This window comes from Umbelopsis ramanniana (genome assembly GCF_025399195.1).
Source record: "Umbelopsis ramanniana AG unplaced genomic scaffold K450scaffold_5, whole genome shotgun sequence".
Lineage (NCBI taxonomy): Eukaryota > Fungi > Mucoromycota > Umbelopsidomycetes > Umbelopsidales > Umbelopsidaceae > Umbelopsis > Umbelopsis ramanniana.
Genome location: NW_026252091.1, coordinates 212,552 through 227,591, shown reverse-complemented (window position 1 = coordinate 227,591; position 15,040 = coordinate 212,552). Strand labels below are relative to the sequence as shown.

General features: G+C 42.6%; 7 protein-coding genes across 7 annotated transcripts; 3 read left to right on the top strand and 4 right to left on the bottom strand.

Annotated features, from left to right (window-relative positions):
• Positions 1–66: 66 nt before the first annotated feature.
• Positions 67–3,396, bottom strand: K450DRAFT_223113 (uncharacterized protein). Its single transcript, XM_051586005.1, has 10 exons — positions 2,465–3,396; positions 2,347–2,377; positions 2,142–2,283; positions 1,872–2,083; positions 1,647–1,812; positions 1,537–1,587; positions 1,415–1,465; positions 970–1,358; positions 829–911; positions 67–768 (listed from the first exon to the last, which is right to left on the bottom strand). The coding sequence occupies exons 1-10, from the start codon at positions 3,133–3,135 to the stop codon at positions 453–455; spliced, it is 2,112 nt and encodes a 703-aa protein (XP_051448337.1). The 5' UTR covers positions 3,136–3,396; the 3' UTR covers positions 67–452.
• K450DRAFT_223111 (uncharacterized protein) lies at positions 3,240–4,584 on the top strand. The gene is made up of 6 exons (XM_051586004.1): positions 3,240–3,391; positions 3,468–3,597; positions 3,663–3,776; positions 3,844–4,018; positions 4,082–4,133; positions 4,198–4,584. Exons 1-6 carry the CDS (start codon positions 3,284–3,286, stop codon positions 4,498–4,500), a joined length of 882 nt encoding a protein of 293 aa, XP_051448336.1. The 5' UTR covers positions 3,240–3,283; the 3' UTR covers positions 4,501–4,584.
• A 1,088-nt stretch (positions 4,585–5,672) lies between these two features.
• On the bottom strand, positions 5,673–6,889 carry K450DRAFT_196107 (uncharacterized protein; the record flags this gene model as incomplete). The annotated part of the gene is made up of 3 exons (XM_051584517.1): positions 5,673–5,762; positions 5,838–6,718; positions 6,802–6,889. The coding sequence occupies 3 exons, from the start codon at positions 6,887–6,889 to the stop codon at positions 5,673–5,675; spliced, it is 1,059 nt and encodes a 352-aa protein (XP_051448335.1).
• A 1,001-nt stretch (positions 6,890–7,890) lies between these two features.
• K450DRAFT_223107 (uncharacterized protein) lies at positions 7,891–9,795 on the bottom strand. Its single transcript, XM_051586003.1, has 4 exons — positions 9,197–9,795; positions 9,006–9,061; positions 8,863–8,935; positions 7,891–8,715 (listed from the first exon to the last, which is right to left on the bottom strand). Exons 1-4 carry the CDS (start codon positions 9,741–9,743, stop codon positions 8,036–8,038), a joined length of 1,356 nt encoding a protein of 451 aa, XP_051448334.1. The 5' UTR covers positions 9,744–9,795; the 3' UTR covers positions 7,891–8,035.
• A 207-nt stretch (positions 9,796–10,002) lies between these two features.
• On the bottom strand, positions 10,003–12,210 carry K450DRAFT_223103 (uncharacterized protein). The gene is made up of 3 exons (XM_051586002.1): positions 11,440–12,210; positions 11,011–11,380; positions 10,003–10,946 (listed from the first exon to the last, which is right to left on the bottom strand). Exons 1-3 carry the CDS (start codon positions 11,814–11,816, stop codon positions 10,014–10,016), a joined length of 1,680 nt encoding a protein of 559 aa, XP_051448333.1. The 5' UTR covers positions 11,817–12,210; the 3' UTR covers positions 10,003–10,013.
• Positions 12,211–12,407: 197 nt separating this feature from the next.
• Positions 12,408–13,048, top strand: K450DRAFT_293592 (uncharacterized protein; the record flags this gene model as incomplete). Its single annotated transcript, XM_051593593.1, has 3 exons — positions 12,408–12,468; positions 12,530–12,582; positions 12,642–13,048. The coding sequence occupies 3 exons, from the start codon at positions 12,408–12,410 to the stop codon at positions 12,921–12,923; spliced, it is 396 nt and encodes a 131-aa protein (XP_051448332.1). The 3' UTR covers positions 12,924–13,048.
• A 218-nt stretch (positions 13,049–13,266) lies between these two features.
• Positions 13,267–14,975, top strand: K450DRAFT_223101 (uncharacterized protein). Its single transcript, XM_051586001.1, has one exon. It carries the CDS (start codon positions 13,273–13,275, stop codon positions 14,860–14,862), a length of 1,590 nt encoding a protein of 529 aa, XP_051448331.1. The 5' UTR covers positions 13,267–13,272; the 3' UTR covers positions 14,863–14,975.
• The last annotated feature ends 65 nt before the right edge of the window (positions 14,976–15,040 follow it).

Here is a 15,040-nt window from a genome sequence, read left to right as displayed (position 1 = left end):
GCAGCAATTTTTTTTTTGTTTTTCTTTTTTCAACCTTCAGCTTTTTTATCCACACTGTCTTTCTTCTTTCCTCTACCAGTTTCAGCACATACTTTACTCGTTTACATAAAGGTAAGATTCATTCATGAATTCTTTTTCAAATCCCCTTCCCATCACCAAGTTTGATACACTCTGCCGCTTTCCTATTCACTATGGAATGTGACAATTTTTTTCACAAACAAGAACAAATGGTTTCTTTCTACTTTGTGCTTTGATATCAGTGCAAAGCATACTCATTTTGAAGCCAAATATACACATATCACATTTTACACGGATGATGATCTCATTTTACTCACACTTCATTCTCACTTCATTAGGTATTTGTTCTATATTCAACAATAAAAGTTACTTTTTCTTTATAATTACAATATGCGATGGGATGGATGTCTTTGTGGTGAAGGGAGACTCTTGATTTAATCATCCAAGTCAATAATCTCTCTTGGCGCTGGTGGTGTTGATCGCGCTTCTGACGTATCTTCAGCATCTGATATTTCATTGTAAATAGACAAGTCGATTTCAATTTCATCATCGTCATAGCTGTCGATATGGGGAACTTGAGGGGTGGTGGCCTTTGATATTCTTTTTCTCTTTGCTGGTCGTGGAAGGTTTGCTTCGGCACTTTCATCCACCAAAAAGTCCATCATGATCTGTATTGGTTGCCTATCGCCTTGAAGGTCACTTTTCCTCAACGATGACAAACGCCTTGCCAATGGCCCGGGTTTGAGATAGCTAGAACATCAATTTCAGTCATGGTTTGCAAGCTTGGGAAATAATTCATTTTTCACTTACGATATGGAGCTATAAGGTGTAAAGTGAAAGTCTTCCCAAAGATATTGTTCAGTCAATAGATAGTTTATCATCATTTCCAATTCCTGGTATGCGAAAGGTCAATAACATGATTAAACCATTATTAACCATACTACTACTTACGGCATCTGTCCATTTCTTTTTTGGCGCTGCCTCTACATCGTTGCTTTTGAAAAGCTCCTCAAGTCCACCCTTTTTAAGCCCTCTGCCTCTCATATAATTAACCATCTTCACCATGGTCACTCTTTCTTCAGAACTCGTTTGTGCCGCGTTCGCAATTTTGACTGCCGTCATGGCTTCCAGTGTAATATCTTTGGAAACGACGGAGTGACCATCACCTTTTCCCCTTCGGCAATTATCACATAGCTCGCAGGGCTGATCCATTGAGGTGGTGTTCAGTAATTGACCGGAATATTCAGAAGATGATACAGTAGGATCGTTGGAGAAGTACGATTCAAAGAAAATTTTTCGACATGTTCGATAATCTTGCGCATAGCGTATCATACCATACACTGAGATGAAACATTAGCATAGAACTAAAACGATCTCGCAATAGCACTGGGCTTACCATTGTCCTTTCCATTCAGATCTCCAACTACCAGTGTGGTAAGGCGTATGGCTAAAATGAACACATGGTTATCACGGTGATATAATCTTACCATTTGAAATGACATTGGATCAACTGCTTACCATCTTGTCCTCGATACAAAGCTATACAATCAGCCGGTAAACCATCGCGGCCTGAAAGAAAATTTAGTGACAATTCAACAGCCATATGCATTATATAATTCTTCTATTACCAGCTCTCCCGCTCTCTTGATAGTATCCTTCAACAGATTTAGACATAGAATGGTGTATGATGAATCGGCAGTTAGGATGATTGATACCTAAGCCAAAGGCTATGGTGGCCACTATAACATGCAGTTCGTTTTTCCGCCATAACGTATGTATCCTCTCTTTATCATCCTATCGGGAACATCAGTAACCATAACTTTACAACACGCTATAACAAGCTATGTACAAACCTCAAATAAGTCCGAATGATACACGCCGCCTTTGATGCGACCATTGCTCTCCTTCATGATACCTTCACATACAGCATGTGTGTCTTTCTTGGATAGACAATAGATAATACCAGATTCACCAGGGTGGTAATTCTGTATCCAAGCGACAATGTCCGTAATGACTTGATCTGCCTTATCCGCTTTGGGAAGAACTTGGTATTTCAAATTCGGCCCTGAATACAATTGCTAAGTACAGAGCTAGCACGCCTGTCATAACCAAAGGATACTTACGATGTAAGGGTGCAGAGAATAAAAGTGTGCCTTTTGTTGAATCTGTAATTTTTGGCATTCCAAGTATGTTCATAACGTCTGTCATTACCGTCGCTGAGCAGGTCGCCGTCAAAGCCATTATTGGAGTTTTAGGGAAGACAGTCTAAAAGACACATTTGAGCAGGTTGGTCGAGCAAAGAGGATATGTCTGTGATGGTTTTCTTACCCTCAGCACATTGAGCTTTTTGTAGTCTGGTCTATTTTCATTAGTACAAATACGATACTGTACGTTAATTTCATATGCAAAGTCGGTCAGACAGCGGTGGCATTTCATTCAAGCTTACCGAAAGTCATGACCCACGACAGAGCAGCAATGAGCCTCATCGATGACAATTCGAGCCAAATTTCCCTTTTCATAAAGTTTACCCAGCTTTGCCATAAACCTTTTGCTTTTGGCAATCTTTTCAGGAGTCACATAGATCAGTTTGAGCGAACCTGACATTAGGCGAGCTGTGACTTGGGCCACTTCTTCCTTGGTTGACGCACCGATGAGGTATCCTGCATCTACTCCAGCCTCATCCAAATGAAAGCACTGATCTTGAATAAGACTAATTAAAGGACTGACAACTACAGTAACACCTTGCTCCAAGACAGCTGGTAGTTGATAGCATAATGATTTGCCTCCCCCAGTTGGCAGGACAATGAAAAGATCGCGTTGACGATCCATGGCGGCATTCATGATAGGTAGCTGTAGCGGCCTAAAATCATTGATTTTGAAATATTTATTTGACGCCTCTTTCAACTGTGGGTACCATGGAAACGCTGTAGAGTTGTAGTCAGGCAAAGCAGTGTGCTGTTGGTGGTGTTGAAGATCCGATACAGCTCCAACCTTCGATCGTAAATGGTTTCGACGTGATATTAATTTAGTCCTTTTCTCCTTCAACAAAGATATTTCAATATCAATTAGGTCGATTTCGTGTTCAACATCGTCTAATTGGGATTGCGAATCGGCCATAGCATGCTCGTAGTCGAGAATGATATAACAGCGTAAAAGAGCGCAGTCCAACAGCGCTTTCTGTAATTTTCAGTCGGTAGCCGGAGTGACTTCGTTGTATCTTTGAGCAAAACCTGGACTGTAGCGACAATTCAAGCGCTTTGTTACCATGGCATCCTACGTGGATTCAGAACCAACCCTCACAGTTGGCAACGAAGCGATCTCGAGAAATGCAATTGAACGAGACATCTTTTTACTAATTGGATCCTTTGCAAAGGTACACTTATTGCATTCTTTTTAAAACCATATGATTCATATATCATTCCGCTCACAACTCGATCACCTCGCTGTAGCAAAAAGTGCATACCCTAGAAACTTTTTCAAACATATGGAAGGAATACAACTTTTCTTTAATCCACTTTGCCTGCCCGGATCAACAGGGTCGCCCAATGTTCATGCAAGCCATTAATGAAGCGATACTAGGTATGATAGGGTTGCATTAGAATAGGAGTCTGCCACCGTAATCAAGCCTGACCGCTTTCTCATAGAACACTTCCGTTTCGAAACCACATCAATCCGACTCGGAGTGATATTTTCATTATATCTCACATATTTCTCGCAACCTGATATATGGCCCCGTGAGCCCATACGGGTGACTGCAGGTACCTGTTATTAGCAAACTTGCACGTACGTACTTGAATGCTCATCAAAAAAATTCAACCTACTTAGAAATTTGGACCTCTATCCTCGATTTCATGGAACAATGTGATCGAAACAAGTCTGGAGGCGATGGCTATGATGCATTGAGCAAACTAATGAACGATAACGCGTTCAAATTTTGCGCAACGCAAAGTGTCGTAGACACCAATATCTTTGACCAGCATTCCAGCTATGAAGTACAGGCGTAAGTTATCCGCTTGCGGCTATGTAATCTGATTGGACTTGTACTGACTTTCCTTGGATATAGTATTGATGATTTCTTACGAGATGTACGGAAAAGGCACTGGAAGAACAACATCGTAAGTATGTTATCGATTGCGTTCACTTACAAAAGGTTGATATAACCATTGTCGTGCATTTCAGAGCTCTTACATGAACAATGGAAAGCTTGATGCCGTTGATGCACTATCACGAAAATACATGGATGCTAAAAAAGAACTGTTCAACACGAGGCAAGGCACCCTGGCTGCACAGAAAGTTATGAAAGATCTTGCAAATATCCAAGAAACAAATCCAACTCATCTTCGAAGAGTACTGCAAAGCAGCTCTCTTGGGCATGGCGATGAAGAGTTTGTGTCCTCCATTAGAGAAATTGTTTCTCGGTATGAAGATGCCCGATTCAATTCCGTCGTTCACAAACAGCGAAATGCTTCAACAAATCAATAGGTTGTCCCAATTTCTCAGGAGGACTTGATACAGACTACACTTTAATCAAAATAACATGTAATATAGAAAGACATGGACATGCTCTGCAATGCTTGCCTCCTTGTCCATTGTACATATCAATATCACGTAACTTGAATGCAGCTATTTTTTTCTTCCGATTCCTGTTTATGCAATGTCGCTTGGAAAGATTGCCCATTAGGACTCCCTCATACTACTTCAATCATCCATCTACTGTGAAGAGCAGAAAGTCATTGCAGGGGAAGAAGAAACACATATGGTTTAGTCACGATGATCATGACCCGCCACTGTCAGAATCGGGAAACACAATCCCAGTTGACGATGATTTGCTTTCCGGGGTGAAAGATTGGCGATCAGAAGATTGGATGCACGGACATGCTCTGCTCATGCGGATGCCAATCACACCATAGTCTCCATGATGAGATCAAGCCAATCGGCCCTAGAAAAATGCATGCCGATCATTCACCTTATGGCAAATGGAAGAGTCAACCCCATCATTTTCCATCACACAATTCTCGATTTTGATGAATGGATCCCTTGGGGACACTTGACTCCTGGCTGCTTGACATAGACGTTGCTGTACGCACTGTCTAAAGTGGCCAGAAAGATTGCGTTATGATCTTGCGACTGCAATCTGTTATTCCATGCGTTTATCGCCTTCATGGGAAGATACGAGCATCCCTGGATTTGAAATTGGTAGAAAGATCGCCCTTCTCTGACAAAATAGTAAGCTAAGCACTGACCAAGCTGTTTCCAAAACTTCGGTCACACACGCAAGTGAACACGATGGTTTTCTATTTTTTTATTGCAATCTTGCTAAACTAGATGATCTATCGAACTCTATGGATGCTATGTAGTGCTCCTCCTTTAAGCGCTCTCGTACAGTTACACCCCCTACTCTCTTTACTGCCCTCCTTTTAACAGCTGACATGCATATGATTCCTTCAGATAAAGTGAAGTTTAGTAGCTCGTCCACACGACGTTTGACAGAATTGCATACTGAATACATGGTGAGGATTAATAGCTTTATTTTTACAAATTGTGAGGTAGGAGGAATAATGGTTTCCACAAGTAAAATATGAGGCCATGAAGTATTGGAAGAAGCACTTTCGCTATTAAATAAGGATAGTAAAAGGGGGAGGGGGATTGTTTAACTACTCGGGCTCATTGGTCAAGCTGACTACCATTATAGTCAATGATAGAGCTGTCAATGCAGATACCGAAAAGGTGTGCATGAACATTAGCTAGAGAGTTAAACAACGATTAGATTTCTGGAGGGTCATAAAAAAGGAGTCATCACTAAATGAGGTGTATCTTACCTTGTTGTAGTTGAGTACATGTGGATCAATGATGGACTTCATATCAGAAACACTTTCAATGTCCAACGTTTTGCGCTTTTGATTCTTCATGAGATCGGCGTGTTCTTGATCCAGTTCGTATAGAGGCACTTGACGTTTGTTTCTTAATGCTCTTCTGAAACACATACCAGCTCTTCCAGAAAGAACATAGAACATGCATCCAAAAGTACATGGAAAGACGAAAAGACGGTACCAACGCGAAGTATGGAATAAGAAAGTGAGAGTCAAAGTAAGGGTCACGCATAAGAAGAAGAAGAATCCCATGGAATAACGGAACACAATGCCATCGTATCGAATGTTTTGAAGAGCATGATGCAAGAAGTTTCGTAGCGATGACTGTTCCATGATTTGATAAACTTTTGCATGACAAGCGGCGAATACTTCAGGATGTGTAGTTCTGTTGGCGTGGTACACGATATATCTTCGAAGGTACCCATCAATGTTGAGTTCTTTTTCTGAATCATAATTGAAGAACGTGCGCAATACAGCATTGACCTCTTCGCGGAATGGTTGATTTGCTGGATCTTTTTCATTGAGGAGCTCACTTGGCTCTTTCTCTGTACAATAATCGGACGGGGGTTCTTCGGAGTCTCGTGAGGACTTAATGCTAGGTTGTTTAATGAGAGTTTCTAGCGGAAGGGCGTAAGATGCAACACTTGGCTTTTCGGTCGGAGGCATTGACATTGCCCTTTCATGCTCTGGAAGTTGGTAAAAGCGCTCGCTGTAATCGATAAACCAGTAGTAGAAATCCAGATTTTCAGCAGAATGCTCTTTGTTTTGAAGAAAAAGTTTAAACTCTCGCATTGAAATAGGTTGACAAGTATTGCCTTTCAGAATGGTTTCTATATGATTTAAGTTGAATTAAAAAAGAAATGGTACTTTATGGGATTGGCAAAGTCCCACGCTTTGTAATGGTACACTGTACCTAGACTGACATCTTGTAAATCGCTTTGTGCTTGTGTGAACCATCGAGCAAAGGTTTTAGCTAAAGCGGGTGGAAGAATGAAGGGCATGATAGCATATAATTTTCAAAAGAGTGGAAAGGATGACAAAATTTGGGACTAGTGTCTTATCTTGCCATTATATACCCCAATCGTTTCATAGAAAATTAGGGGAAACATCAACTTAACGGAGACCCAGACTTATTTCGGTAACGGTGCTTGAGAGCTTAAGCAGGGAGCTTGTATGGTCAATGGTGACGAAGGGAGCAAAGTGAACTTCGATAAAAAGCAAAATGTGATCAGCACGCATGCGGGCGAAAAGGCTTGGGACTCCCTTCAATTCCATGCATATTTAGAACAGCGCATTTGCTATTGAGTGTTACTGACCATGCCGAAAAGAAAAAGTCCCACTTTAGCTGTCAATATACCAAGCTGGTCACTATCTGATTCCTTTTCCATCCAAACATGATACTTTACCATCTTTTTTCCTAATCTATGGATGTGTCAGACATTGAATGCTCTCTTCACTGCACCATGGCCAACTATTGGCCTATAACATTGATCGAGTGGTAAGGAGATGTGAAAGGGTCGCAGCCCTGAAATTCAAAAGCTACCTAAATTCCCCAGTGTGAGCGGTTTAGAGGAGGTGATCTTGAGCCCCTACTTCAAGCTTTTGATTACCTGCATATGGAAGTTGAGCACAGGCGGTCCAAGTAAGACTTTTTAAGATCTACAAGGGTTACCAGGTATGGGATCGACTGATGCCAGGAAAATACTTGATGACAATAGCTATGGAATCGCTCTATGTATGTGGCTGGTTGCAGTCATGCAAGCTAACTTTCCAAAGTAGAAGAACTTTATCACAACCCATAGCATACCCTGACGAACATCGGCAACATAGTATGAGCAAAGGTTTTTCATATCAAAATGTCCATCTCCTTTGTCGCTAATGCTACTTTTATATCTTCCTATAGTTTAGCCCACATGTGAGAGGCTTTCTGTACCAAAAAGAAGAAACAAGTAGGTTTACTTTCAAGGGATCCATATCCACCATCATCATAGCAATCTGCACGCACTTTGTCATATCTCCAATATATTCAGAATATTCACTTGTTAATGTACATTGGATGCAGCGGTAAAGGAAATCTATATTATTCAATATTTCCAAAGAGAGACAACATGGAGTGTTCAACCCTCTACCAGGAGCCAGTAAAATCATCATTTACCTACCACTCCTTCGGCTCTAAGTTCAGAAATTTTTGTTTGCTTGTAGCCTAAAACTGTCTCCAAAATTTCTGTGGTGTGTTGACCCAGAACTGGAGGAGGTAGGCGAATTGTAGGTTTGGATTCGCTATATTTGACAGGTATGCCAACTACTTTGATCTTGCCTGCTCTAGGATGCTCAACTTCTTGGACCATATCTCTAGCAAGAACTTGTGGATGGTGGAAGGTTTGCTCAATATTATTGATGGGGGCGAAGGGTATTCCTGAGCCATTAAGCTGTTCAAGCCAGTGCTCCGTATCTTCCTGAGTAAGCCTATCTTCCAAGAGTTGAATGAGTTCCACGCGATGCTTGACTCTTTCACCATTCGTTCTGAATCTTGTATCTGCCAATAATTCCTCTCGGTTAATGGCTTTGCAAAGTTTGGCAAATTGGCCATCATTACCAGCCCCTATCATGACAAAGGAGTTTCTGGTGGGCATGACTTGGTATGGAACAATGGACGGATGCGACGTTCCCATTCGCTGAGCCTCCTGGTTACCCACAAGATAATTTGACGCGATATTGGCAAGCGAGGCTACTTGGCAATCCAGTAAGGAGCAATCGATATGCTGGCCTAATCCTGTTGTTGCTCTTCGAATGATTGACGCCATAATGGCGCCATGCGCGTATAATCCTAATAACAACGTTTGATGAGTCAACGAGTCATTGCATGTCATTGAAACCACTTTCGAAGTTACCTGTTGTTAGATCTGTTGTAACAAAAAAGTTGTTAGCATATTGACAATAAAGTAAAGTGACTAGTTCCCAAAGTTCAATTTACCTGTGATGGCAACGCCTACTTTTACGGGTCTTCCATCCCTTTCGCCTGTGATATGCATTAGGCCGGCTTCAGCCTATGAAATTGACATGGTTGTCTTAGTTCGTGTCATTCCATATGACATGTAGGCATCTATGTCCACGTACCTCAATCATCACATCATATCCTGGTCTGTTGGCATAAGGACCGTCCTGCCCGTAACCTTTGCAAAGCGTGTGTGGTTAGCCTGGCTGCAGGTTCACATACATCCATCCTTACAACTCCGATGAAACCTTGAGGTCGGAATAGGCTTCATACACATAATGTACCAACCAAGGGGGTTTGTAAAATAACTTACCAGTGATAGAAGCATAAATGAGCTTTGGATTGATCTTCTTCAATTCCTCATATCCCAACCCCATCTTCTCCAACTTCCCTGGTAAATAGTTCTCAACCAGGACATCACAGTGCTTAACGAGGTCATGGATGATCTGCTTTCCACTCTCAGCTTTCAGATTCACAGTAACAGACTTCTTGTTTCGGTTGACGCAAAGGAAGTAAGCCGATTCAGGATTGTGCGTATCTGAGGGGTCTTCGTTAGCAGCCCATGGAGGGCCCCATGCCCTAGTATCGTCTCCACTCTTGGGGTTTTCAACCTTGATGACGTCTGCACCAAGGTCACCTAGAAGCATTGTACAATATGGACCAGCTAAAACTCGAGTCAAATCCAGGACTCTTATTCCCTGCAACGGTCCAGTGGATACGCCGCTGTCAGGTTTCACGAATTCCTTTCTGACATTATGCGTGGTGGAGAATTGACTCGCTTGCAATCTCGGAATAAGAGCTTTGACCGCGATTGACGAGGATAATGGCTTTCGTGCCAAGTGATAGAATGAGGGGATCATGAAAACAAACGAATAGATGCAAGCTGTTCGTGGGATAACAATTTTTTATGTGCAGCCATTGTGCTAAAGGATTTCCCCCGCAAATTGACGTACCTGCCCGAATCAGCCAATCATATAAACTTGCTGACAATAGCAAAACCTGGGAAGTGCACATCCCATCCAATCTACAAAAACCACACCCCACCATCGTACTTGTGACAAAAACAACTTTAATGGACGATAAATTCACATGGTTACATGATTTTTGAGAAAAAGATGACTTTTGTACACTTATTCGGCCTCTTCTTTAACCTCGGATGCGGGTTCCGCGGCTTTCGGTGAGGCTGATGGCTGTACAGGAGATGATGTCGTTGAATTGACAGGAGCAGGGGATGAAGAGGCGTTTGTGGTGCTGGGAGCTTTCTCCAAAGTGGAAGTATTATTTGTCGATGATTTCGGTGCGGTAGCAGTAGGACTATTGGACTTGGCAGTTTCAGAAGTAACGGTCGCTGTGGTTGCAGAAGTTGTGTTTGCTTTGGCCAGAGTAGTTGCATTTGTGGTGGTCGCACTGTTAGTGGCTTTGTTAGCATTATTAGCAGCAGCCCCTTGACGAAGCGCCGACTGTAATGTCGCTGATAGCTGACTTGCCAGTTGTGGTGGTAACTGTGCAATAGCCTGAGGAAGAAGCTGGGCAATTGATGCCGGTAAAGGATGCCGTACAGGATCCAGCAAGTGTTGACGAATGGTATTTTGTAATTGGACTTGCAACTGTGCCTGGATACTCTGTGGAGTTGGGTATGCTGAAGTAACGCTGACGGCCGGTGTTGATGTGTTGGATGCAGCTGGTGCTTTTGTAGTCGTACTGCTAGCAGTAGTGGAAGGAGCAGGAGCTGCCTTTGTAGTGGTTGTGCTGGTGGTAGCGGTTGTATTTGCCGATGAAGGGGGTGTGGGCACTGAGGCTTCGGTCTGCGCCTTCTTGGGGGCAGGTTGGTCTTCACTCTCCGTATCCTCCCTCTTGATCTTTCTCTTGGAAGGATTCGTATCATAGCTTGTCGGTGTTGGCGTTTTAGAACCCGTTCTTCGATTACGTTTATAAACTCCATTGGTAAACTGACTCTCTGCTGCAGAATCTATGGTCCAGAATGCTCCCTTTCCGGGCTCGCTATCCCCACGAGGAACTTTGACAAACGCTTTGTTGAGCGATAGATTATGTCGTATAGAGTTCTAGATAATAGGGTTAATACCATACCATTAATGTAGAAGCTGATATGGTTTAGGTGATCTGTACCTGCCAGCCATTCTGTGCCATCTGATAATAGGGATAATGTGTTGTTATATAATTGTATATTCCATTCAACGTCATTTTCTTGGAGACGGTTGAGTTGATGGCTTGTGCAATTAGTGATGCATACGAATACGGCGGTTTTGTGTCCTTGTTGTTGTATTGACTGTCAACATCATTCATCTCGTCCGATGCCACACTATCCTCTTTGGCAGCAGCATCAGCTCCGTTCGCTGTATTCTTTTGACCGAAAGTTTTGTTTTCAAGCTGCTGTGGCGTGGCTATATAACCCATACTTTCTGTTTGTGGTGGCTCTTCCAGATCCATTCGAGGTAGTAGGAATAGAAATGCCACTTCACCGATTTGAATCTTGGTTCTGGTAGAAACACAATGAATTGACGGATTTAAAAAAGATACCGCAGTACGAACACTGACCTATTTTCCAGGGGAACTGTAACACCTTTTTCAACAAAGTGCTCGTTCACGAAGGCTCCATTTTTTCCGAAAACCATCATTTCAAATCGCTGTGTCGTAAAGTTGTAAAACAAACGAGCATGTTGTCTAGAGACTGACTTTGTAGCTCCAAGCGGTATGTCTACATTTTCGTTTTTTGATCCTTTTCGGCCCAAGGTGACTTGTAAAGTTCTTATATAATAACAAAACTCATCTCCTTCCAGTTTAGCGTAAGCTTGCACAGGACCAGAGTCTAAGTTTGTTGCACTAGGCTGAGCAGTAGTCTTGGACGCTGCAAGGGATTCCGTCGCTTCTGCCGTCGTTGGATCGACACTAGAACCAGTTTCAGGCGGTGCCATTGTATTTATTGTTAGATGACACGATGATCAGTTGATTTGGTGTTCGAATTCTGACAATTGAAAGTGTAATCTGCCTTTGCTAATGAACTTGGCCTCTGAGGTGGTTTGTTTGTTTTTCTTTTTTTTTTTCGGGAGATGTTTGTTTACTGGACCATTTCGAGCACGTGCGCTTTGTCCACGTGACGCATGCAACCACCCGTACCGTATGTAGACGCTGTACTATTGGCAATTCACTCTAGCAGCTCACTCACGGAAAAGTTTCGCCGGCACGGCTCTGTGCTGCCAGCAAGACCGTCTGTTCGTTATCATTGAGAAAGTTTGCCATACCTCGGAAGGTAAGGTTTTCCGAGTGCGACCCAATTATTAATGTACCGTTCCGATGAGCTTTTCACAAAATATTTATGGAAGATATTCATTCAGCCAATTAAAGATATACAATGCAAATAAAAATCCATCCATTACCACCTGCCTGCTGCCAAAGTAATTCATTTCCGATGGGTCGGCGAACTGCTTAACTAATAAACTTGACAATTTTATGTCAGCCACGAAACTCAGCCACCACCCTGTAACCCTTCTTGTCGCAATTACCAAATGCCGAAGGGAAAGCAACAAGGACCAGCTGGAGGAAAGAAAGGAAAAGGCGGCGGCGATGGTTGGTACGACAGCAACGAGTTAAACTCTTTCAGCATGTGCTAATTTACTGTGGTTTCCAGATGAATCTTCTGGCGGTAAAGGCGGTAAACTGAAAGCTGCCACCAGCGTAAAGGTATGTACTGCGGTTGGCTGCAATCACGTTGCTCGTATTGTGTAACAACTATTGCTTAGGTCCGCCATATTCTTTGTGAAAAACACGGCAGAGCAATGGAGGCCCTCGCTAAAATCAAAGAAGATAATATGCGATTCGACAAAGTAGCAGAGTTGTACTCGGAGGACAAGGCTAAAGCAGGTGGATCCCTTGGATGGATGGTTCGTGGTTCCATGGTTGGACCCTTCCAAGACGCTGCATTTGCGTTGCAGCCTAGCACTTGCGATAAGCCTGTCTTGACCGACCCTCCAGTCAAAACTGTACATGGTTATCACATCATTATGGTTGAGGATAGAAAATAAATGATAGGACTGGGGCGGCTATACGGCGCTTTGTCAAGCTCTCTTAATTAGGATAATAATAATCGATCCTGAATTTCGGATAAATATAGCCATCAACTTTTTGAACTGATTTGGACATCATCGTAGCTACTCGATATGCTCTGTTTTGCAGATGTTATTGGATGATAGGGTTATTTTAGGATCCAGTAAGCGTCTCGGTACGACTGTAGCAACGAGGTGCATTGCGCCAGTGATACGTGCTCGCGGGCTACAACATGATGCGATGACATATCGGTGAAACGTACAAAGGCAAAAAGGTTTATATAAACTGGTGTTGGATGCAGCATTATTTAGCACAGCCACTAAGAAAATGAGGGGAGTCAATACCATAATCCTTCTTACATCTTGCCTTAGCTATCTACCCTTTTCACATGCTGTACTTGAAGCTCCAGTGGTTGACCTCGGTTATGTTAAATACACTGGAACTTCAAATGCTACAGTGGGTATAAATTATTATTACGGTATACGGTATGCCAGTCCTCCTATCGGAGAAAGAAGATGGAGGAAACCTGTCTCCATTGAAAAGGATAATTCCTATAATGGCAAAACTATCCACTTGTCTGAGCCTTCACAAATCTGCTACCAAGCCAATCCAGGGCTTCCACTGGCTATAACAGGTGTTGCAAGCGAAGACTGTCTCTCTTTAGATGTGTTGGTTCCCAAAGACAAGAAAGAAGGACTATTGCCTGTGATTTTTATGATTCACGGAGGAGGTTTCAATATTGGCTCCTCAACCGCCCTCACCCCAGCTGAATCTATTCTCTATCGCAGTAATGGCAGTGTCATCTATGTCGGAATACAATATCGCTTAGGCATGCTCGGGTTTCTAGGCGGAAGCGAGGTTGCAAAGCATGGAGACTTGAATGTTGGTCTTTTGGATCAACGTCTGGCCCTTCAGTGGGTAAAGGACCATATTCAAGCATTCGGAGGAGACCCAAACAAGATTACTCTCGATGGTGGTTCCGCCGGAGGTGCTAGCGTTACCCTTCACTTGCAAGCTTATGGTGGAAAGCGAGAGAATCTTTTCAGATCTGCTATCGCGGAATACCCTTGGTGGCAATCATTGAAGCCAGAAAGCTACCAAAATGAGCAATACCAAACCGTTCTTCAGCAGTCCAATTGTACCTCCATTGACTGTCTCAGAAATCTGTCCACCGATACAATCAAAGAATTGTCTGCAAGCACAGAACCAAAATGGGCCGACTCCAATGACAAGAAATACGCCTATGGCGACTTTTACTATGGACCTGTCGTTGACGGTGACTTTATATTGGAACTACCTTCTGTCGCGTTTGCTTCTGGACGGTTTACTAAGGTTCCTATATTGATTAATCACGATTCTGATGAAGGCTTCGTGTTCAGTGATCCAAATGAGACCTCTCAAGAACTTGTTCAAGATCTGAATGCTCTTTTCTTTAACCCACCACAGCCATTTTTGGATACGTTGGACCTGCTTTACTCACCTTCTGCATATAACAACTCGGTATTTAACCGACGCAAAGCTATATTTGCAGATAACTACATCAATTGCGGTACTGAAATAGTTGCAACGTCCAGCGTTCATTATCTGAAGAATCCTTCTTCTGTTTACAAGTTCATTTCATCCGCCTCCTACGGCTACCATGGGACTCTATCCCAGTACATCTACAATGTAAATCCAGATGGTCCTTTCGGTCTTAATGACACACTTGGCTACTTCTTGCAAGATTACTACCTATCTTTCATCAAGCACCAAGACCCAAATGTGGAAAAAAACGTATCAGCCCCACATTTCCCCTCGTACGCATCAGGAAACAAGATACTTTTGGTGTCAGACGAAGATATAACTACCGTTGTGGATCCAGATCAACGAGAGCAGTGCTACTTTCTCCATAGATGGTCAAATCATACAAGAAATTAAACTGTAGACTTTCAGCCTTATAACAATAAAAGCGGTTTCGATTGGATGGTCGATACAAACGGTTTCCACTGCATACCGAGAGTATCGATGAAGTGGCAGTATAGTCGATAAAAAAAAAAAGTGATTGATGTACTGCAGTGTACATAGGGATATACAATTTTAGGATATCAAAGAAATT

What these genes read in the sequence shown, in the direction of transcription:
- K450DRAFT_223107 (XM_051586003.1), bottom strand. Translation starts at nt 9,743, where the DNA reads ATGATCCCCTCATTCTATCACTTGGCACGAAAGCCATTATCCTCGTCA. An exon ending in GATATGATGTGATGATTGAG is followed by an intron (nt 8,936 to 9,005) that starts GTACGTGGACAT and finishes TCAATTTCATAG; the next exon opens with GCTGAAGCCGGCCTAATGCA. An exon ending in AGTAGGCGTTGCCATCACAG is followed by an intron (nt 8,716 to 8,862) that starts GTAAATTGAACT and finishes CGTTGTTATTAG; the next exon opens with GATTATACGCGCATGGCGCC.
- K450DRAFT_223113 (XM_051586005.1), bottom strand. Translation starts at nt 3,135, where the DNA reads ATGGCCGATTCGCAATCCCAATTAGACGATGTTGAACACGAAATCGAC. An exon ending in ATCATTCGGACTTATTTGAG is followed by an intron (nt 1,813 to 1,871) that starts GTTTGTACATAG and finishes TGTTCCCGATAG; the next exon opens with GATGATAAAGAGAGGATACA. An exon ending in ACACCTTATAGCTCCATATC is followed by an intron (nt 769 to 828) that starts GTAAGTGAAAAA and finishes TTGATGTTCTAG; the next exon opens with CTATCTCAAACCCGGGCCAT.
- K450DRAFT_223101 (XM_051586001.1), top strand. Translation starts at nt 13,273, where the DNA reads ATGAGGGGAGTCAATACCATAATCCTTCTTACATCTTGCCTTAGCTAT.
- K450DRAFT_223103 (XM_051586002.1), bottom strand. Translation starts at nt 11,816, where the DNA reads ATGGCACCGCCTGAAACTGGTTCTAGTGTCGATCCAACGACGGCAGAA. An exon ending in ACAGTTCCCCTGGAAAATAG is followed by an intron (nt 11,381 to 11,439) that starts GTCAGTGTTCGT and finishes TGTTTCTACCAG; the next exon opens with AACCAAGATTCAAATCGGTG. An exon ending in TGGCACAGAATGGCTGGCAG is followed by an intron (nt 10,947 to 11,010) that starts GTACAGATCACC and finishes CCTATTATCTAG; the next exon opens with AACTCTATACGACATAATCT.
- K450DRAFT_223111 (XM_051586004.1), top strand. Translation starts at nt 3,284, where the DNA reads ATGGCATCCTACGTGGATTCAGAACCAACCCTCACAGTTGGCAACGAA. An exon ending in TAATTGGATCCTTTGCAAAG is followed by an intron (nt 3,392 to 3,467) that starts GTACACTTATTG and finishes ACCTCGCTGTAG; the next exon opens with CAAAAAGTGCATACCCTAGA. An exon ending in GCCCATACGGGTGACTGCAG is followed by an intron (nt 3,777 to 3,843) that starts GTACCTGTTATT and finishes CAACCTACTTAG; the next exon opens with AAATTTGGACCTCTATCCTC.